The following is a 23,411-nucleotide window of genomic DNA, read 5'->3' on the forward strand; positions in this document are numbered from 1 at the left end:
TCATTTACCAATCTTCTAAAAGTAGCTTCACATAGTGGTTTTGTGAAGATATCTACTAGTTGTTGATCTGTTGGAACAAAATGCAATTCCATTGTACCTTCATCCACATGTTCCCTTATGAAGTGGTACCTTATGCTGATGTGCTTTGTCATTGAGTGTTGAACTGGATTACCTATCATAGCATTAGCACTTTGATTATCACAGTAAATAGGGATTTTAGAATATGTTAACCCATAATTCAGTAACTGATTCTTCATCCAAAGAATCTGTGCACAACAGCTTCCTGCAGCAATGTATTCAGCTTCTGCAGTTGATGTGGAAATTGACTTTTATTTCTTGCTAAACCAAGAAACCAATCTGCCTCCAAGAAATTGGCAGCTTCCACTTGTGCTTTTCCTGTCAATTTTGCATCCTGTAAAATCTGCATCTGAGTAACCTATTAGCTTAAAGTCTGATTCTCTAGGATACCACAATCTCAGATCAGCTGTACCCTTAAGGTACTTGAAAATTCTTTTCACAGCTGTTAAGTGAGGTTCTCTTGGATCTGCTTGAAATCTTGCACAAAGACAGGTATCATACATGATATCAGGTCTACTTGCAGTTAGATGGAGTAGTGAGCCAATCATACCTCTATAATCAGTAATATCTACTGATGTACCAGTATCTTTATCCAATTTTGTTGTAGTGGCCATGAGAGTGGATGTACTTGAACAATCTTGCATTCCAAATTTCTTCAACAAATTTCTGGTGTACTTAGATTGATAAATAAAAGTTCCTTCTTCATTCTGCTTAACTTGAAGGCCCAGAAAATAGCTAAGTTCTCCTATCATACTCATTTGATATCTTGACTGCATTAGCTTGGCAAACCTTTTACAAAGTCTATCATTTGTAGAACAAAAAATGATATCATCAACATATATCTGCACCAAAAGTAAGTCATTTCCATGGTTGAGATAAAACAATGTTTTATCAATAGTCCCTCTGTTAAATCCACTTTCCAGAAGAAACTGAGCTAATGTCTCATACCATGCTCTTAGAGCTTGCTTAAGGCCATAAAGTGCTTTATCAAGTCTGTAGACATGATGAGGAAATTTTGAATCTACAAAACCTGGAGGTTGTTCAACATATACTTCTTCTTCTAATTCTCCATTAAGAAAAGCACTTTTTACATCCATTTGAAAGACTGTAAAGTTTTTGTGAGCAACATAAGCCAAAAATATCCTTATGGTTTCCAATCTAGCAACTGGTACAAATGTTTCATCATAATCAATTCCCTCCTGTTGAGAATATCCTTTTGCAACCAGCCTTGCTTTATTCCTTATAATTATGCCATCACTATCAGTTTTGTTTCTGAACACCCACTTTGTACCAACAACAGATCTATTCTTTGGTCTTGGCACTAGGGTCCAGACTTTATTTCTTTCAAATTCATTTAACTCTTCCTGCATTGCTTGCACCCAATCAGCATCTTGAAGAGCTTCTTCCACTTTCTTTGGTTTAGTCTGTGAAAGAAAAGAGTGATAGAGACATTCATTTGATGTTGCTTTTCTAGTTCTTATACCTGCTTCAGGATCTCCAATAATCAAGTCAGGTGTATATGCTTTAGTCCACTTCCTTGCAGATGGAAGGTTATCTCTAGAACTGGATGCTCCCCCATGATCCATGTTGTCTCCATCAACAATTTCTGATGCTCCCCATGAAATTATGCTCTCTGAGTTGGATCCTTCAGAATTTGAGTTTCCAGAATTATCAGAACTTGAGTTTCCAGAATTATCAGAACTTGGCTCATCACAACTTGATGAATCAGAACTTGAAGAACATGTTCTAGATTCTGATGCTTCTTGAGATGTGGCTGGATCTTCTATATGCTCCCCCTGCACAGGTACATTTTCCTTTGGCATAGTCACCACAGTTTCAATAACATCAGAGTTTAACCCATCAGAGTTTGCAGTATCAGGATTTAGACTATCAGGATTTACAGAATCAGAATATAAAATTTCATTCTCAAATCTCAGCTGATCATGATCATTGAAATCTTCAAGTCCAGTAATCTTCTTATCATCAAAAGAGACATTGATAAATTCCATAACAACCCTTGTTCTTAAATTGTAGACTCTGAAGGCTTTTGTGGAAAGTGGATATCCAACAAAAATTCCTTCATCAGCTTTTAGATCAAATTTGGATAGCTGTTCAGGATGAGTCTTAAGAATAAAAAACTTGCATCCAAATACATGAAAATACTTCAAATTTTGCTTCTTTTTCTTCACCATCTCATATGGTGTCTTTCCATGCTTGTTGATAAGTGTTGCATTCTGAGTAAAACAAGCAGTCTGCACAGCTTCAGCCCAAAAATATGTTGGTAACTTTGCTTCATCAAGCATAGTTCGTGCAGCTTCAATAAGAGTTATATTCTTTCTTTCAACAACTCCATTTTACTGTGGAGTTCCAGGAGCAGAGAATTCCTGCTTGATTCCTTGTCTTTGCAGAACTCTTCCATAATCGAATTCTTGAACTCAGTGTCATTATCACTTCTTACGATTTTCACAGAGTCTTTAACCACTTTATCCAGTTGTTTGACATGATCAATCAAGATAGATGCAGTTTCACTTTTTTTGTGCAAGAAATACACCCATGTGTATCTGGTGAACTCATCCACTATGACCATAACATATTTCTTCTTTGCAATAGACATGATATTCACTGGACCAAATAGATCAACATGAAGTAGGTGATAAGGCTCAAGAATTGAAGATTCAGTCTTGCTCTTGAATGAAGATTTTCTTTGTTTTGCCTTTTGATAGGAATCACAAAGGCCATCAGGAGCAAATACTGATTTTGGCAGTCCTCTCACAAGATCTTTCTTGACTAGTTCATTTATGTTGTTGAAATTTAAATGAGAGAGTTTCTTGTGCCAATTCCAGCTTTCTTCAATTGATGCTCTACTTAACAGACAGATTGCAGAACCATCAGTACTTGTTGAAAGCTTGGCTTCATAAATGTTACCATGCCTGTATCCTTTCAGAACAACTTTGCCTGTAGATTTTCTTACAACTTCACAGTGTTCTTTAAAGAAATCCACATGATAACCTTTGTGACAGATTTGACTGACACTCAGCAAATTGTGTTTAAGTCCTGAGACTAGAGCTACTTTTTTAATGATGACATTCCCAAGATTGATATTTCCATATCCCGGAGTTTTTTCCATATTGCCATCTTCATAAGAAACACCTGGGCCAGCTTTCTCCACAAAGTCTGATAGTAGGGCTTTATTTCCAGTCATATGTCCTGAACATCCACTGTCCAGAACTAGGATGTTTTTCCTGTTGCCCTGCAATCACAAAGACCATTAATGATTAGTTTTAAGGACCCAGACTTGCTTGGATCCTTTGGCCTTATTAAGTTTGTTAACATTTGCAGCGGATTTAACATCAGAATTTATGTTAACAGTTTTCTTATCAGAATTTGCAATATCAGACTTTACATCAGAACTTACACTATAAGGAATAACGCTAACTTTCTTTAAAGAAGGTTTTATTTGATAATAATCATAGTACAAACTATGATATTCCTTACAAGTATAAATGGAATGCCATAAACTACCACAATGAAAACAAGGATTTTGTGGCCTATATCTAAAAGACTGACTCTTAACTCCTAATGTTGAAGGTAAGGAGTTTATGTTCTTATTCTTCCTGCAAAAAGAAGCCAGATGGTTAGAATTTCCACAGTTATAACATTTCTTTTTAGGAGTATTAGGAGCAGGCTTATAATCATTGCTTTTATTCACACCTTCCTTTCCATTCCTATTTTTCCTAGGTGGCTTTACCTTGTTTACATTCTTAACATCTTTCAGCTTATGTTTAAGCTGCTTTTTTATTATTAAGCCTATGTTAACTTCAGTTGGCTTATCCTGTTTTGGTTTGTCAGAAGTTAATTTCTCTTTAACTTCTGATTTATCAATATCAGACTTTACAGCTACAAACTTAACAGGATATACCTTTGGCTTTTATTTAACAACTATAGGCTCAATTTCTACAATTCTTTTATCATTCTTATCATCTCCATAACCTAAGCCCTCTTTCCAGTTTCCACTACTTAACAAATTTTGAGTTGTTCTGCCAGAGTTAGTCCAAGTCCTGATAATCTCTCTTTCCTTTTCTAACTCAGTTTTTAGAGATTCATTCATTTTAAGCACTTCATCTCTAACATAGAAAACATCATCTCTATCTTTCTGAGTTTGATGGAACATAACTAACTCTTTTTCTAAATAATCATTCCTCTTTTTATAAGCAAGATTTTCAGAAATTAATCTTTCACATGTTAAAGTTTGATCTCTATAACTAATGAACATGGTTTTAAGATATCTTCTCAACTTAGTAATATCATCATTATGAAAAGCATAAGTTGTTTGAGGTACCTTTAACTCAGCAGCTTCAGAGCTACCATCAGCATTTGCCATCAAGGCATAGTTCACCTCACTTTCAGAATCTGAAGTGTCTATCCAGCTTTTCTTCTTTGTGACAAGAGCCTTGCCTTTGTCACTCTTCACTTTCAGGAAGAGCTAAAAGGAATCAGGATTCTTCAAAATCGACCCAGCACGGTTGCCCTGGGATCCCGCGCGGACGCTCTGAGTATGGCGTGGCCGCTCCCAAGTGTAGCGCGGCCACGCTGAGCTTCTGGAAAAAACTTATATTTCTTATTTCTTGCCTTCAACTGCTGGTTTCTTTTACGCAAACGATCAAGGTTCCATCATAACACTCTTCTAGCATAAAAATAATGTAAAACCATTCCTGCTTCCGATTATGCCCTGAAATGCACAACACTATAAAAACACATCAAATACACAAAAAACTTGAGTACAAAACACCAATTCGAGCCTTTACAAAGCGTTCTAAGTGGACATAAATGCCACTTAACAGATCCTTAGACTTGAAATCATTATACTTTTATAAGAGAATTAATGTACTTTAATTATATTAAATGTTGTTTTTGACCGAGTAATGATAAAAGTGCACTTCAGGTACATTATAAATCGTGTGAGAAATATGCATGATCTAGAAAATATTTAACACTCCTAATTTTATAAATGATATTATTGGCATCTTGTTTGAGCTATACTATAAAATGTGTGATCGCGCTCAAATATTGATTTGATATGATAGTTTACTCATCAATCAAGAAAACTTGGATTAAACTATACTGAGTATGACACATTACATGCCTCTAGTTTAATCTATAATATGTGATTAAAAGAATTATATTACATTGTATATTATTCACGAAATATTTAATCGTATCACCGATTTAATTATAATTACTTGGTTAGTAATGTTGTATTACTAGATGTCGCTCATTATTTGTAATTTTAATATTAGATATTAAAATTATTGAAAACGTGATAATAACCTAAAGAGTCAAACAGAGAATGTATGGAGGATAGGTAATTTCAAAATGATTTATTATTAATTGAGTGAGACTTAATTAATAGAATAAATATAATATGAAATTATAATTAAATTCAAAATTCAGTTGTTGGATGATTAAATGAGACTTAATTAGATAACAAATATGAATTTCATGTTTAATAAAACCATAATTTAAAATAGGGATAAAATTCATTTTTTCTAGTCATATATATATTATCTTGTGGCTGATTGTGTAGGCTACATTTTTAATAAGAAAAACACAAACCCTAGCCGCCATCAAGAGAGAGAGAGAGATAGAGAAGAAGAAGAAAACATATTCAGTTTTGAGTGCTAATACATCTCCTCCTCTCAAACATTCGTCTGGATACCTCTACGGCGTAGATCGCTCAAGACGGAATACGTGGTGATCCAGATTACTTAAAGACCTCCATTAGACATCCAATTCACGAAGATTCTTAAGGTAAACATCTAATCTATGAATTAAATATCATTTTTCGCATAAAATCTACGAAGATTTTTGAATTAGTTATGATTTTCAGTTTTTAATTACTGTTTTCATCGCGTTTTTTGCCTGAAAACCCTTCAAATACAATTCCCCCTTCAAACTAATTTTTGAATCAAACAATTCGATTTAAAGGAATTTAACTCTTACTTCTTTTTTCCAATTTTGTAGTTTCTTCCGTGTTTCTTATATAGTATTTCTTTCATGATACAAATACATATATTTACATATATGATGATATTCGAAGATATATATATGTGTTTGTGTTTGTCTGAGTGTGCGTATGTATTTAGGCTAAATAATTTGTATATTGGTCGTACAGTTGTTGAGTTTGAATTTACGATTTCAATGATTTTGGTTGATTTTATATCCATTTTTGGTTGATTTTATATCCATTTTTGGTTGATTTTGGTTTAGAAAGTACAATCATTTTGGGGACATGTGCACAACCTTTGTTTATGTGTATATCTTTTGTTTATTTAGATCAAAATACTTTCATTTACGCATTTAAGTCTAATATATTTTCATGTACAATAAGGATAAGAAAAAATGACCAAAATACCTCTTTTTAGATGTACATTTGCCCAAAATACCTATTCTGGAAAAAGGTGCCCAAAATACCCACCAGATACTCCACTGATACCGGAGTATTAGGATAATACGCCACTTTCAATGGAGTATCATAGAGTATCAGGATAATACTCCTTTGTCAGTAGAGTATCATGGCAGATACTCCTCTATTAGTGGAGTATCAGTCCTGATACTCTTTTCCCAGTGAAGTATCAATTTTAATTTTTTTTTAAAAAATATTTTAAAAAAATAAAAGTAAAATTTTAAAATTTTAGATGATACTCCACTGAAAAAGGAGTATACCACATGTTACTCCACTGACAAAGGAGTATATGGGTCGATACTCCACTAACAAAGGAGTATCATCCTGATACTCCTCTGTCAGTGGAGTATCTACCGGATACTCCACTGAAAATGGAGTATCTGGTGGATATTTTGGACAACTTAAAATTCTGATGGGTATTTTGGGCGATTGTTATTTAAAAATGGTTATTTTAGTTTTTCACCCTAAGGATAATTTGGTTTTTGTATGAATAAATGATTTTATAAATTAAAAGTGTGCATATCAACTCCCTTGATTTATGTTGTTAACGATGTTTCAATTATATATACCAACTATTCGATCAAATATCATACATAAATACAAAGTTATATTTGTTTTTATTTCACAAGCTGCAATAAAGGTGTTGTTGTATCGAAAGTTATTTATATAAAAATAATTTGAGTTCAAAAAGTATGAATTGGCTTTTGAGTGATTATAAGGTTGCATTGTATTACTAATTTTTAAAATAAAAATCAACTTTACAAAAAAGTTACGTTTTCTATTGTAAAGTTGCAGATCGTATATTTTAAAAAATAAAATTTGAAAAACATATGTTTATCAGTGATTTTTTAAAAATAATTTGTTCTCGTAAAAAAAATATTCATAACGCCAATAGTTTTGAAAAGTACCCTGATATTATATAGTTCATTTTTGTAACGGGTCCTCGTAACTATAGTTAAATTCTACGCAGTCCACTATTTTATTGGAGTATTTGGAGTCTATAAATGTTTTGGAAGTAAAATTTATATAAAATTTTGAAAAACTTATTATTTTGCTAATCATATTCTACAAATATCACTTTTTAATGAATCTTCCTTATCTCATACATTTTATTTGACAACCCGGGACAAATCCCGAACCTTATTCGGAAATCTGGTCAAATCCTGATTCTGTGTTCGAGAAATAAGCCAAATCCTACTGGTCCAAATGCATTCAAGTCGGGTAAACAACAAGCCCTCAAAAGATCAATATTTGTTAGTGCACTACTTTGACTTATAAATTAAAGATAAATCTCAAATTTTCTCGATGTGAGACTATCTGTTACAAATTCCCCCACTTAAACTCTTGACGAATTTTCTCAAGTCCAAATAGATATCTCATAAGTTTGGATCGTATCTTTCTAGCCGTTTTGGGATAATACTGTTTAATTTCGTGTCCCCGCCTTCAGATCTCTGTCCATCTGGCAATTTGACGAATCAAGTTTTTAAGAGACAGCTCCGATATCATATATGGCAATTCGAGTCAAATTTTGATTTTTTTTAAATTGGGATTAAGTCTCGATTCCAGGTTTGAAATACTTTCTCTGTTCCAAAATATAAGTCTCTTTGATTTTTTACGCGTAGTTTAAGGCATGTAAAGGTTACAGCTCCGCATACTTTTTTCTAAAATTTCTTTTATTAAATTGAAATTTAATATGTATATTTTTATTTAAAAAATAAAAAATTTGTAAAATAATTTATGAAGCTATCTTTTTAATTCATAATAAAATACGCGTAAAAAATTAAAAGTACAGTTGAAACTCAATGAAATAATAATTAATAAAGTAATAAACTCAGTAAAATAATATATTTTTTTTCTGGCAACCACATAATAAATATAATATATATAACTACCGATAAAATAATAAACATATTGAAATAATATTTTTTCTTGATTTCAAACCATGTTAGTATATTTTGAGACGCTGAGTAAACCCAAACTTGCCCGAATGCAGTGGGAAATGGGGTGTGATCTGTTCACCGGCCAAAAAGGTTCACATGAGGTTTGAGGTCCTTAAATTTACCTACAAAACAAGTTTACTGCTACATGCCCAAAATCAAAATTTGTATACATTATACAGTACAGATATTTATTCACACTTTTCCCCTATTTTTTCCAAAACACCAATATTCCTCATCACTACCATCACTCATTTTTTGCACCTTCTCACTCCAAAATATTCCTCATACGTCCCCTTGGATAAAATTTGTTACGAACCTCATAATTTATTCTTCAACCCCCTCAAAAAAAATCTTAAAAAATTGACTACATGTATATCCAAAAATAATTATTATGTGAATACAAAAAATGAAAATTTGATTAGCTAATTAAAACAACAATTTCTGATTAGTTATCATTTTAATAATAATAGTGAGTCACTAGCACTCTCAAATACACACACAAAACATACATTCACTGCAGCAGCATCTGCATGGCCAGAAGGTTTAGTATCCATCTTAAAATGAATCTCTCTATCGCTCTGTGTTGTTGTGGCTTATGAGGTGTAACCCTCTCTCTCTCTCTCTCCATTTCTCTCTATCTCTCTGTCTATCTATATCTACACATCCCCATAAGTATTTGATTTATATTCCTACACAACTTTCTTTAATTATCTAAACATGGATAGATACTCGTCCTCATCGATGTATAGATATAGAGATTTTTATCTATCCTCCTCCACAGCCACCCAAAATGTTCTCCACTTCATAGACACCTGTCATTCATTCATATCTACATGGGTTCACTTCTTTTTGTTTTAATTTCACCATTTTCTTGTTTCTTTCTTTACTTGTAACTGATATGATGAAGGTCAAGTCTTCTGAAGAAATCAACATTTTGCAGAAGGATTTGGTAATCTTTTTTGTGTTTTTGTTTCAGTTTTGTAATCTTTTTTTGGTTTTGGTTCATGCCCATTTTGATTTCTTGCTGAGTTTTTGTTGTTTAGGGTGAAATTATGGTTTTTACTTAATTGGGGTTGTGCTTGTTTTAGGTTCTGTTTTTCTTTTTCTGGGCTATGCTAAATCTGATTTATTTAATGTATAGTGTGCTCAGTGCCTAATCTCTCTCTCTCTCTCTCTCTCTCTCTCTCCCCCCCCCCCCCTCTCTCTCTCTCAGTGTGCGTGTGTGTGGTTTTAGTTTTTACTCTTGGGTAGTAATTTCATTTAGTGACTGCTTTAGGTTCTATAATTATTTTCTTATGTTTAATTGCTACTTTGCACTGCTGCTTTTCTGAAATTATGTGGTGGTGTTGGCAAAACATGCTGTAGAATAAATAAGTAGCCATAATTTTATCAAGCATTAACAGTCTGATACTTAATTTCTGGTAAAAATTTGGAAACCGGATATGATTACTGTTCATAGTAAATTAAGTTTATAATGTTTAAATTTCTATTTAAAAAATTGGATTTTACTAAGAAAGATGCTGATTTACCAGTGTCTTATGTTTTTTAGTTGATATTGATTATTGAGCAAGTAGAATGACAGGGACACTTCCAATTGATAAGTTGGGAATAGTGGTTTTGTCTATTATTGATCATTTTGCTGATTGATTTTTAGATCATATCTCAAGAAAAGTTGCAGAAAGAGACCTTTCTTGATAAGTTTATATTTTTGCTTTTAAAATATATATAGACTACAGTTAAAATGATAACAAGAATTTTTTCAATTTTGCTGTTTTGAACAGTATCTTATTCCTCACTTAATTTCTGCTTTTTAACAGTATACTTTTTTCTTTAGAAGACACCAATAAGCTGCACATTACTAAATTATAGGAATTCAGTAGTATGTTAGAACTATCAATGTGTGGCATTAACTTACCAAGGAATTTACAATGTGCAGGCTGAGTTGCAGACCAGGGATATGTCTTTTGAAAATTATAATCACAGCTCTGCCATTCTCAGGACTAGGCTGGATAGGCTTTTAAGGGAAAGAGAACTCAGGAGATCCAACAGGTCTCTACATGTGAATGAGGAAGGAAAAGATTTTAGAGGAGGGGATAATGGTACTGTTGGAGACGGCCAAAGTTTAGTTGGTGGTGAGTGGCTTGATGTTGAGCAGTTATTGGACGGAATTGCATTGCCAAAAGTTCTTACTGATTCTAGACAATATATGCAAAATGGAAGACCTCCGAAACAACGTTTATTGGTTGTTGCAAACCGGTTACCTGTATCTGCAAATAGGAGGGGCGAAGACTCATGGGCACTAGAAGTAAGTGTTGGAGGGCTTGTCAGTGCACTTCTGGGTAAGCATCCATTCAGGTTATTGTGGTTTTGCACTTTACAAAACATATATTTGTTTTTCAGTTCCGCATCCTATATTATGTAACTGTTTTTTTATTTGCAAGTTGCAACAGCCAACAGTATGTTTATGTTAATGTTATGATTTTATGTTATTGATGTCAATTCATATAAAATGTTCAGTTAAAAAAAACCCACCAATAAGCACACTAAAAAATGTGCACCGTCTTCTTGAAGGTATCAATGAATTCGAAACCAGATGGATTGGATGGGCTGGTGTAAATGTACCTGATGAAATTGGACAGAGATCACTTACTCTTGCTCTAGCTGAGAAGGTCTCTTTTCAATCTAGACCATTAATTTATTTTTCTAAAAGTTATTACTTCAGTAAAACTGGATGTTTAACTGTCCTGAAATTGTCTTAATGGTTGTAGAGGTGCATCCCAGTTTTCCTTGATGAAGAGATTGTTCACCAATACTATAATGGTTACTGTAACAACATCTTGTGGCCACTTTTCCATTATCTTGGACTTCCACAAGAAGATCGCCTTGCCACAACTCGTAGTTTCCAGTCCCAGTTTGATGCATATAGGAGAGCTAACCAAATGTTTGCAGATGTGGTCAACGAACATTATGAGGATGGTGATGTTGTCTGGTGCCATGATTACCATCTGATGTTTCTTCCCCAATGCCTTAAGGAGCATAACAGCAATATGAAAGTTGGTTGGTTTCTACATACACCTTTTCCTTCCTCTGAAATTCACAGGACACTGCCATCTAGGTCTGAGTTACTGAGATCTGTACTTGCTGCTGATCTAGTGGGGTATGTATCTAGATCTCATATTCAATTTTTTCTGTTAATGTTTACCCATATATGATTGGGATGGACCTATTGATTGCAATGAAAGTATATCATTCCTCATACTCTCGTAGTTTTAAGTTTGTTATGTAATATGTGTTTTCAAGGCTAAATTGGAGGCTTAATCATCAAGAAAAGACTTAAAAATTGTATTATAATCCAATTGCTTATCCATCATCCTGTCTAAATGATTTCCTGGACAAAAAAAATATGAATTTGCTTACTGAACTTCATTAGCAAATATTCCAATTGCTTCTGAAGGTATTAGCCCTCTTCTGCTTTATAATACATGACTTGGCGTATTTGCGGCAACTTGTGGATCCTTGAGTTGCAAAAAGTTAATGGATCTTTGTCTATCAGCTTTCACACTTATGACTATGCGAGGCATTTTGTAAGTGCGTGTACTCGTATTCTTGGGCTTGAGGGCACACCTGACGGTGTGGAGGATCAAGGGAAGCTAACACGTGTGGCTGCGGTATGCACCTTTTGATTTGCAATATCTCATAATTTTCCCTAGATGTGGTGATTTATGGAGCTAGAACAATCTTCCTTGTTGTGTGGAACGTACTATAACGATAAGATTTCAATTACAGTTTCCTATTGGGATAGATTCTGAGCGGTTCATTCGTGCTCTTGAACTCCCTCAAGTGAGGAATGATATTCAACAACTAAAAGAAAGATTTTCTGGTCGCAAGGTTGGTGATTGTTCATCGTTAATAGTTTATAAGCATCTCTTAGTTTTTACTTGCACTACATTATCTTTAAATTCAATAAATACAATCAAGCATTCGAGCTTATTGTTCTGTTTCTGTATGTTGCTTTTCGGATAACTATTAAGCCTCAAAACTTCAACATAATATTGTCTTAATCTTGTTTATTGGTGTTTGCTATAATATTGCACTGCCCGCTCTTTCAGAGTGGATTTTTTATATTACTGCAGTCTATATATAGTTTTTTCCACCATGTCTCCCCCTTCTTGTTTAAGATTTTTTCGCAATATTAAGTGCATTGATTGGCGGTGTTCTTAGAGTATTTTTGTCTGTTGAATTCAGCTATGAATTGAGGTCCTCATAGGAGACGGTATGCGTAAGGTGTTTTTGATGTAGAAACAACAATCACGCCTTAAGGCCCTTTACCATTTTGGGGCCAGGGGAAGGTCACAGAAACTCCATCCCTCCCACCTCCACATTCTACAAAATTATGAACTAGTTTGATTGTTTTATCATTTTGGTATTTGGGTTATTTAAGGTTGAATAAGCACTATAAATAATAGCATAAGACACTTTTGATGAAGGCCATTAACCATACTTTTTACGTTAGATGCAACTTCCATGCAAGGAGTTCTAATTGAATAGGAAGGCATACGTACTTGTTGCATGTCTCTCATTGTAGGCGTATATCTGTTAAGTGTCCTGCAGCTAAACTTCTGCCATCATAGGTTCATTCATTCATTTCAATTAGTTAAATTTGGGTAGTGCAGTATTCTAGAGGTGGTTTTTTGTTCCCAATGTCCATTGTAGCAAATCTTCAATATTCATGATGTTAGAGGTGATCTCTATGTGCCATATGGTGCCTCGGATCACTGTGGGCGAGGATTATGATTCCTCTCCCTCCCCCTCACCAAAAAAAATTAAGTCAAAACCTGGTGCATGTCTTTACTATTTTTAGCAGTACACGTTAATTTCTTCCTATCTTCTTTCGGCTGTTATTTCAAGGCTAAATGATGATATTTTCTTCAATCTCATTTAGTGACTGTCATAAACAGGTCATGCTCGGAGTTGATCGTCTTGATATGATTAAGGGCATTCCTCAGAAGATTTTGGCATTTGAAAAATTCCTGGAAGAGAATCCCAGTTGGCGTGACAAAGTAGTTTTAATTCAAATTGCTGTTCCAACAAGAACAGATGTTCCTGAGTGTAAGCTCCTGCTTTATCACTTGTTTGAAGCTTTTTTGGCTCATTGAACAATCACATCTTTCTAATTAGGCAGTATGGTGTGATTTCCCAAGTTATTAATGTAGCTTGGAGTCCTTAAAATTTCCTATTGACCTAAACGGATAAAAACCGGGGAGGAGGATCTAAGCATTTAAGCATATGGTTATGTCGAATATCTGGAGAGGAAACTTAATTTTCTAAGTACCCTAAATGTCCAATAAAGCATTTAGGATCCATCTTTGGAATGAATGCGACCGTCGGTGGAAATAAGTTTATGTACAGCATTTTTTTTTTTGTTTTGAAATAAATATTAAAGGAATGGAAGTATATTACCAAGACCATGGTTGGTTTCTAGACATAGTCCTGAAGACAGTAGTCTTTGAACAAATTAAGTGAGACATCACATCTACCATTGTTTTTGCATATCATGCCAATCAATGATTGAATCTTAAATTCAACTTCAATACCCATGGGTTGTATTGCTTCTTGGAGATCAAATAGAGTATAAGGCCCTTTTAGCCGAGTCCGACGCTTGGACACGTATCCATGTTGGACACTTTTAGCCGAGTCTGGGTAACATCTATATGCAGACTTTGCCATTGCTTTGGATCTGCAAATCAGGCTATATCTGGGAAGGGGTATATAAGGTTTGTTTCTGTAGAGGATTAAGCTACATCTATGCCATATAGGAAGATTGAGAAAAGCAAAGATCATGTACCATGCAGATTAAGCTTTTAGTTAACTTGGAAAACTGGGGCGGGAGAAATTGTAATTGTTGTAGAACTAGATTGCCTTATGCTTGCTTCTTCTGATGCTCCCGATATACTTACAATTATTTTCTTCCTTCCAAAATATGTCTATACCCAATATTCCTTTCTCTTATTATTACGCTAGTCAAATTGTTAATGAATACCTTGATAGTTTAAAACATTTTCCATATTCTGAATATGTTCCTTTTGTTCCTTAATCTTTATGTTTACTTTTTTCATGGTCATTGGTTTCGACAGATCAAAAGCTTACATGCCAAGTTCATGAAATTGTTGGACGCATTAATGGAAGATTTGGCACTCTAACAGCTGTTCCAATTCATCATCTGGTTTGCCTTCTCACACCAATTGAAATGAATCCCCTTAAATTGAGCTTATTTTTGTGAACATACAGATATTTCCAGTGCATGCTTTAAAATTCAGCACAGCATAGGTCTTTCTTTGATTGGTTCAGCACTGAAGTGTTGAAATTTATATATATATTGGCTGTATAAAACAATACTGTGCTTTTTGTTGCTTCAAATTCTTTTTACAAAAACATGTTTCTTAAGTGTTGTTTATCTCGATCTATAAATTCCATGTTCACCAATCCAACAATACCCTTGATATTGACAAATAGCTTAGGTAAAATTTTGACATATCTAAAAATTAATGTAAGTGACAGCATCCTGTCAACTGTTAAATATTACTTCTCATTAGTCGTGGCTATTGTATTAAAAGTCATGTTTGTTAAATAACATAGATGCGATTAAGTTCTGGACTCAAATGTCTCAGCACCAATCTAAAATTAAAAGTTTACTATCTGTCCAGCATGTCATACATATATCACAAATGTTTTCCTGCTGCAAGTATTGATTTCAAAGGACGGTACGATGATTTATACTGTTATCTTTTACTTATTTTGCAGGATAGATCTCTTGACTTTCATGCATTGTGTGCACTCTATGCTGTAACTGGTAACTCCTAATGACCTAATCCGTAGATGTATTTGTCATTCTTAGAAATGTAAATGTTGTTTGTTGGGCAAGATAAAAATAGTTAGTTTAGCACAAATAACTTGTGTCCGGAAGCAGAAAAATACTTTTAAATAATATAATGCCCCCTGGTCGAGACTGCGGCGGGCATATGGGACAACTACTGTACAGCTAGGTTCCTAACCAGTCGCACTACGTGCTTAATCAGTTGACCGGACATCTTAGGTAAAGCAATTTTCTGGTGTTTTCCGTGATATTAGTGCTCTTCCCCCCTCCCGGATCCCAGGACCGATGGGCTGTTCACACCTCACACTAAATTATACTCATAGTTTATTCTCTTTATTCAGTTTCTTGTACTAGTCAATCTCCACTAGTTAAGTAATAACTGGGAAAAGTTATTTGGTTATTAAAGGAGAAGTTTTGAAATTGGATAGTATATCACATACATAAATACATTTGTATTCGTTATGGTCAGAAATTTCGAAGGAAGAAAGTAATATGATCAAGTTATTTGATTGTTGCAAATTAGTAAATTTTCTTGCATTTTAATCCCTTCCCAATTAATGTTGTGGACTATTTGATGTGACGTACTATATTGGCCTGCCTATTAAGAATTATGCATTACACTGTCTTCCTTGATATTCTTTTTAGACGTAGCACTTGTTACATCCTTGAGAGATGGAATGAATCTCGTCAGCTATGAGTACGTTGCCTGCCAAGCATCAAAGAAAGGGGTTTTGATTTTAAGTGAGGTAATTTACTTTGTTCTCTCTTTTGACTATGATGTATGAATCATTTTACGTTTCATGATGGATGTTTGAGTAAATCAATACTGCCGATTGTATTATATAACAAAAGTGGTTGATCATTTTGGCACTCCAAAGTTTAACAATACGGTAGTTGTTAAATATCACTCAGATTAAACTACTAGACGTCTAGACCAAACTACACTTTTATCGAAGTCTACTTGACTTGGAAATGTACGTGCTCCTTTAGCTCATCTGCACATATCAAAAGGCCAACTATGTAGTAGTTCAACGATAGTGATGTCGGTAAATCTGGAATCATGTACCTCAGACTCCTCTTCTTGTAGTCCTAAACAAACAAATCAGATACATAGTGTTAAAGTACTTGTGTAATATGTACATATTATTACTTAAATTTTAATACAATTTTTTTAGAGTATATTAGTTACCATATTAATTACTTTAAAATTAAAAAATATATATTTACTTATTGATTTAGCACAGCAGGCAATCTTAATATCTATTCATAATAATTTTGCAATAAAATGTAATTGAGAAGCATTAACAAAGCAAGAGACACAATCTGATATCTTGCTAGAACTCCGTGGAAATAAAAATATTAGTTAAATGAAACAAACACAGTCCAAATAAAGAGGATTTAATCATTATACTGGGAAGGCAGAGAGATTTGTACCTCTGATTTGCAAGGTAAAAGCCAATGGTGGAAATTTTTTATGAGTATCATAACAACATATACTCTTCTATATCACAGATTGTTAGTTGGGACTTGGGAAAGTCACAAGTGACTCCACTTGCCCACTAACAGATCTTCCATTGTTCCTATCTGTAAGCTAAACTTTTGTAACTTATCTTCCTTGTAATTTTGGAAGCAAGAACCTCTGTAAAGTTGAAATATAAAGGAACATTTAATCATGAGACAATAAAAACCTAATCTTGTACATAATATTTTTTAAACAACTGAGAATTATTGGTTTTTTAATTTTTACCCAACTTGAGTTGAATATATATACGGGCTTGAGAGGTGAAATACCAAGACCAAGGATAATGCCAGTTTGAGTATTGGTAGTATTGATGGACATAATTTACTTCCTTTAAAGTGTATTTTAAAATTTTACTATCAACTTATGTTATAGTCAAGAACAATAGATCAGGGTTGGCTTTCTTTTCTTCAACTTCATTATTACTCCAAAAAGTACTAGCAACACTATCAGGGAAAGTTATTCATATTATTTATTTATTACATTTTGGTTTCACTAAATAGTACGACAAGAGATGTTATTTCATGCTTCATATACTCGGTACTCTTTCAATTAATTAGGCATACTATTTTACTAGTTTGCAGGTGCAGCGCAGTCTCTTGGTGCTGGAGCTATTTTAGTGAACCCGTGGAACATTACTGAGGTTGCTGCTTCAATTGGTTATGCCTTAAATATGCCCGCTGATGAGAGGGAGAAACGGCACCAGCACAACTTCATGCATGTTACTACTCATACATCCCAAGAGTGGGCCGAAACCTTTGTGAGGTACAACTAGTTCTTCTTAGAATATAGCATAATACAGTATTAGGAAATTTGGTCCTTGTGTAGTTTAAGTTATGCCTTGCTTCATCTTGAGGTCCAAAATATGAGAACTCTCTTTCTAATTTCATTTAGTTCTGACAAAAGTAATAAACGAAGCTCTTTTGACCTCAAAGGACTTTAAATTGATTATACATCAGTATTAAGCAATGATGAAGGATTATATGTATGAGGGTCCAGTGTAAAATAATCCTTCGTTTTCTTCAAGTTCAATTTTTTTGTTAAATTGTTAATCTATAGATGCAGTTTCTAATAAGCTATTTGTTATCTACTTATCTATGATGCAGAATATGAGAAATTGATTAGCATACTATTTTCAGATGCCAGCACTGCTTTCTAAACTAATTTTTTTTATTGTCATATCAATGTCTTAAGTTCAAGTAATGAGTACTAGTGACCTATAACAGCTAAACGTATTTGTTGTGGAACATAATATGGCCATCAAGGTTGCACTTCAGTTCATAATAATTTTTTTAGCTAAATAGTAGGACTTTTAGTGTACATGTGTAGGGAAATAGCTTCTGATCTCTGGAAAAGTCAGACAATATCAAAATACTCAACTTTAACCTGTTTACCAAATTCATTAGGATCCCCTGCATGAATTATCTCCTGTCCTATTATCCTTCATATTTTTTGAGACGCCTACTTTGCTCGTGTCTATCGTATGTAATTCTATATGAGCAAGAATTATTGACTGTCTATTTACCTTGAATTTGGCCTTAATGCCCTTATATATAACCCTTTTGTAGGAGATTAACATACTCAGAAGCTTATGAACTACAAAGAACTTTTTTACTTCTCTGTAGACAACTTTGCACCATACCAATAATCATGTGCCTATGGTCCTTAAACTTGTATGTTTGAGGAATTCATAACTAAGCTCAAAGACTAGTAACAGATGATTTTATGTGTACTATGATGCATACGCGGGTACATTTTATATGGCGAGATCTATCAAATCTGATTGTGATATCGGTTAAAATATGAAAGCAGGGTACTGTCTAAGTTTCTATGTTGCTCCACAGTGTTATTAGCTGGATTATGACTTAATGTTGTTAGTAGGCATATGTAGTGGATGAAATAAAGAAAGAAAATAGATATATGCATGCTATGTGTATGCTAGTCGGCCTCTCATTGCAATTCCTGTATTACTGTGATACTATTTAATAGCCTGAAGGTGATATTGATATCAGTGCAAGTGATGTTAGTACACAGGTATGCCTAAAAAATAGTTGTCCGTGTTTACAGAAAATAGATATAAATTTTCTCTATGAATGCTCATTTATATTAATAGCATTATGACTTTCTCCTGAGTTTGTTTCTCCAATATGTGCCTTGATATAATTTTTCTTTTGTTTAGTGAACTCAATGATACCGTTGTGGAAGCTCAGCTGAGGACAAAACAAATTCCACCGCCGATTCCAAGTATCAATGTACTTGAAAGTTTTTCACAATCAAATAATCGATTACTCATACTGGTACTCAATCTCATCTCTTTAATTATCATTTTAATTAGTGCCATGCTATTTTGTTTACTGATAATATTTTGTTGAAGCTTCATTTTTTCTCCCACCCTCCCAGCCTCCAGACACCCATAATTTGCTTTAGCTTTGTTTAGATTGTTGTATCACTAGTCGAACTTCACCAGATAGGATATGCGGAGTTGACCATTTGGTGTTGACATGGTGCCCATGTCCAGTTATAAAGATCTGTGAATTTGTTAACTTTTTTAACCAAGTCAAAACGACATTAATATTTTAAAAAAAAACTTTCAATGTTCTAGCTATGTTGTAGCTTTCAAAATGTATTTTCATCAAGTGCCTGTGGTGCTTCATATTATCCTACTCCTTGCTGATCACAACTATTGAACATTTTTGGATATATTTTGGAAAGAGCTATATTTATGTCATGAACAAGAAGATGTGTGGTAATCCATGCACAAACATGACCATAATTTCTCCGCTACGTTCAATGTAAATTGACTCCAGAAGTTCAGTAAATGCTTCTCTCAGGATTATAAAAAGACAGTTTAAGTTACAGTTGAATTAGTGTGATACTTTTCTAAATGGAACATGTTTTATGCAGGGATTTAATGCAACACTTACTGAATCACTAGATGCTAATGGTAGAAGGATTGACCAGTTCAAAGAAATGCAGCTTAAATTGCACCCAGATTTAAAAGATCCGTTGAAGAAGCTTTGTGATGATCCAAGGACTACGATTGTGGTCCTTAGTGGGAGTGACAGGAATCTTTTAGACGAGGTGATCTAATTTTTCAAGAATATCCTCAAACTTAGATAACTACCCAACTTGTTGATGACCAATTACTCCTGCAGAACTTCGGTGAATTCGATATGTGGTTGGCTGCAGAACATGGCATGTTTTTACGTTCTACGCAGGGAGAATGGATGACAACAATGCCAGAAAATCTGCATATGGACTGGGTTGACAGTGTGAAGGTGCATTTCATAGTACTTTCTATAAATAATTCAACCTACATATGATGTCCTAAATAATAAAAAGGGGTAAAATTATATTTTGGTCACTGAACTTTGACCCAGAAGCTAACACTTTGGTAATTGAACAAAAATTACTCACGGTCAATTATTCACACCAGCTAACACTCATTCAAATCTGTTACTAATCTGATATAAAATAGCATGTGTAATGAATGTTTCAAAAGAAGGAATGAACCTTTAACAAAAACCATATGTGGCTGGAGATAAATCTGACAGATATGGATTGCTAGACCCAAACTGACTCAACTCCATCCAATCCAACCAATTATATTGGAAAAAGCAACCTATTCTTCTATGTATCATTTTCTTAACTACTTTCTTTACCCTACTACATAGACCCTGAAAGACAAACTCTCAGCAGATCCTCCACTCTCTGGGCATACCTCTTCTGTGCGTCTCTCTTATGGCGGGAACAGAAAAACAGGGAATGACCCAGCCGACTGGCCCAGGATCAAAGCAAGCTGTATTTCTGTAATATAAATTAGGGGCTGTTTCAAAAGGCTTCAGCTTACGTTTTTAATGGGATTGGGGGCTCACTTTCCCCTCCCAATCTGTTTTAAATTTGCGTTTGGGGAAGGAGTCTAAATCAACGGTGCAAGTCGCAACACGACATGATCAATTCTGGAGGGGTTTCAAGTTTTTGCAATAGTATTAAGTATTAACAAATCTTATCCAAGGATTTCTTCGTTTTTCAGTCAACGTCTGAAGCTACATATACATTCTTGATTTGGCATCTCAGTGTTTAGCTTTTCAGTTTGAATTGAAAACTTCTCTTGGTTGGGTATAGGATTTGAGGTGTTAGAATTGTGGTCTAATATATTTATTGTGCAAAAGACATGGAAAAGCACATGGTTTCACTGAATAGAATATTTTTTTTTTCAAATCCACTTGGAATCGGTGTGGGGGTTCAGGGATCACCAGTCAGAGTGATTTTAACTAGGCATTAGTGCTCAGTGCTCACATGCTCTTTAATGTTAAAAGACAGTAAATTTACAGAGCTTCAGAAACATGTAAACGTGCTGCCTTCATAATGTTGTGTTATTAAATTTAGAGTCACCACTGGTTCAACTAGTTGATTGGTAGCAGTGTTTGTAATATTATCAAAGTGTTAGCTTCTGGTCAGTTTAATATACAATGTGCATCTCACCCGATTGAAAGGCATGGTTCTTGTTAAACATTTCAGCATGTTTTCGAGTATTTCACTGAGAGGACACCCCGTTCCCATTTTGAGCTTCGCGAGACTTCACTTGTTTGGAATTACAAGTACGCAGGTAATGATATCTTATATTTTAATCTCTTTCTGACTACTAATGCAGTACCATTTTTGTCTCCCTTAATATTCTTGTAATGTTTTTTTGCATTTCCCCATATTTTTATGGTAATTGTAGATGTTGAATTTGGAAGGCTTCAATCAAAGGATATGTTGCAGCATCTGTGGACAGGTCCAATCTCAAATGCTTCTGTTGAAGTTGTTCAAGGTGGCCGTTCTGTTGAGGTCCGAGCAGTTGGGGTGACTAAGGTGCGTATCTTTCGTACTCTGTAATATTTGTTTTCCTGTCCGGTCAATTTGGTGGAATTGCATGTTTATACCTTTCCATTTTCATTGCAACAAGGGTGCTGCAATTGATCGAATATTGGGAGAAGTAGTTCATCACAATGATGTGAACTCACCTATCGACTATGTTTTGTGTATCGGACACTTTCTGCCAAAGGTATGTGAATGATATGCCAATATAGAAGTTCCTCTTTGGTAATACTAAATTAAAGTTCTAATATTCGTATAATCTTCAAACTTGACTACGAAAATGGAACAGAGAGAGTATTGTAAACTTTTGCTTAATAAGATGATACCTAGAAAAACATTGACCTGTTCCAGATTGACAATTATTGCAATACTAGTTTTATATTTGTCATTTGTGAATACATACGAGTCAAAATATCTGTACACAGCGACATAGCCTTTTATGTATCTTTTTTTATCCAGGACGAGGACATCTATACTTTTTTCGAGCCAGAGCTTCCTGCTCCGTCACCAAGTACATCAAGAGTCAATTCACCCTGTCTTGTCAATGGATTGGCTACACATTCATCTGCAAACATTGGTGGATCAAAGCTATCCTGCAGCAGCTTAAAGCACCCATTTCCAGCCCCTGAGAAGAAACCTTTGAATAATGGAAACGGGAATGGAACTGGTTGGTGGTCAGCATTGCGTGAGAAAATAACAGTGCACGAGGGTTCATCTGTCCTTGATCTTAAAAGTGAGAATTATTTCTCTTTTACAGTAGGACGAAAGCGCTCAAGTGCTAGGTATCTTCTTAATTCTTCAGCAGATGTCGTATCTCTGCTGAATGAACTTGCAGAATCACTAGAGAGCTAAGCGTGCTTCCAATGTGCTGCAAATGCGAAGGTTAAAGGTCAGGAAAGGATCATTAGGTGTGAAGGTTAAAGGTCAAGAGCCGACCCCCCCCCCCCTTCTTCAAAATAAGTACATCTGCTGTAATTTGGCTTGTGCAAAGGAGTATAAAAATAAATGCAGATTTTGTCACTCATCTTTTTATCATGGGACAATTTATACTTGTTCAGCTGCATTTTATTAGCCGCAAAAAAAAATAATTTTGCCAAGTCTTATATTTGAAAGGATAGAAGATGCATTTTTGTTCTGCATAATGTTTCATACTCCCCATAAGCTACGTATAGACAAAATATGTGAATTACATGAGACAATAAGTTGAGTAGAAACGGAAAACTATCGATTCAGTCCTTAAATGCCCAAAAAATCTGCCCCCTACAGTCTCAACCCTCCTCTGGCTAATTCAAACTCAATTGGCCATTAAAGATTTAGGCGGTGGTTCAACTGCATTACGGAATTCAGGCTACCTGTCTGGCCGTCTTGTACATTTGATGTCATGACTTGTAGGAATTCCTTTATTTTCGTTTCTCTTATCTAGTCAAGTCTTATAACTAGATATAAAAAAGTTCGGTTTTCTGTTTCACATCTGACTCGTAGTAAATTGGGTGAAGGACAAATTTAGCCTATTTTTACACAAAATTGACAAAAATAACCAGTTTCTGAAAAGTTGGTCAACTTTAGCTGATGGGATACCCAACTGTCAGTGAAGTATCCCATATATGAAATACCCAACTGGCAGTGGAGTATCCCATATATGAAATACCCAACTACCAGTGGAGTATCCTATAC

General features: G+C 34.4%; 1 protein-coding gene across 4 annotated transcripts; it reads left to right on the top strand.

The window, feature by feature from the left end:
• Window positions 1-5,682: 5,682 nt before the first annotated feature.
• LOC141665349 (alpha,alpha-trehalose-phosphate synthase [UDP-forming] 1-like) lies at window positions 5,683-22,800 on the top strand. Of its 4 annotated transcripts, XM_074471328.1 has the most exons (19): window positions 8,976-9,081; window positions 9,389-9,430; window positions 10,418-10,820; window positions 11,053-11,150; window positions 11,250-11,638; window positions 12,035-12,149; window positions 12,268-12,369; window positions 13,440-13,590; window positions 14,616-14,704; window positions 15,283-15,331; window positions 16,001-16,101; window positions 17,452-17,639; window positions 19,054-19,171; window positions 19,779-19,955; window positions 20,030-20,152; window positions 21,396-21,483; window positions 21,601-21,731; window positions 21,826-21,924; window positions 22,197-22,800. In XM_074471328.1, the coding sequence occupies exons 3-19, from the start codon at window positions 10,439-10,441 to the stop codon at window positions 22,587-22,589; spliced, it is 2,793 nt and encodes a 930-aa protein (XP_074327429.1). In that variant the 5' UTR covers window positions 8,976-9,081; window positions 9,389-9,430; window positions 10,418-10,438; the 3' UTR covers window positions 22,590-22,800. The 4 variants fall into 4 exon arrangements, with proteins under 4 accessions (XP_074327430.1, XP_074327428.1, XP_074327431.1 ...); XM_074471329.1 differs by lacking the exons at window positions 8,976-9,081; window positions 9,389-9,430 and adding an exon at window positions 5,683-5,886; XM_074471327.1 differs by having other exon boundaries at window positions 8,951-9,430.
• Window positions 22,801-23,411: the final 611 nt, after the last annotated feature.

Source organism: Apium graveolens, chromosome 6 (genome assembly GCF_009905375.1).
Source record: "Apium graveolens cultivar Ventura chromosome 6, ASM990537v1, whole genome shotgun sequence".
Taxonomy (NCBI): Eukaryota; Viridiplantae; Streptophyta; class Magnoliopsida; order Apiales; family Apiaceae; genus Apium; species Apium graveolens.

What these genes read in the sequence shown, in the direction of transcription:
- LOC141665349 (XM_074471327.1), top strand. Translation starts at nt 9,380, where the DNA reads ATGATGAAGGTCAAGTCTTCTGAAGAAATCAACATTTTGCAGAAGGAT. An exon ending in AAAGATTTTCTGGTCGCAAG is followed by an intron (nt 12,370 to 13,439) that starts GTTGGTGATTGT and finishes TGTCATAAACAG; the next exon opens with GTCATGCTCGGAGTTGATCG. An exon ending in TCGGACACTTTCTGCCAAAG is followed by an intron (nt 21,925 to 22,196) that starts GTATGTGAATGA and finishes TTTTTTATCCAG; the next exon opens with GACGAGGACATCTATACTTT.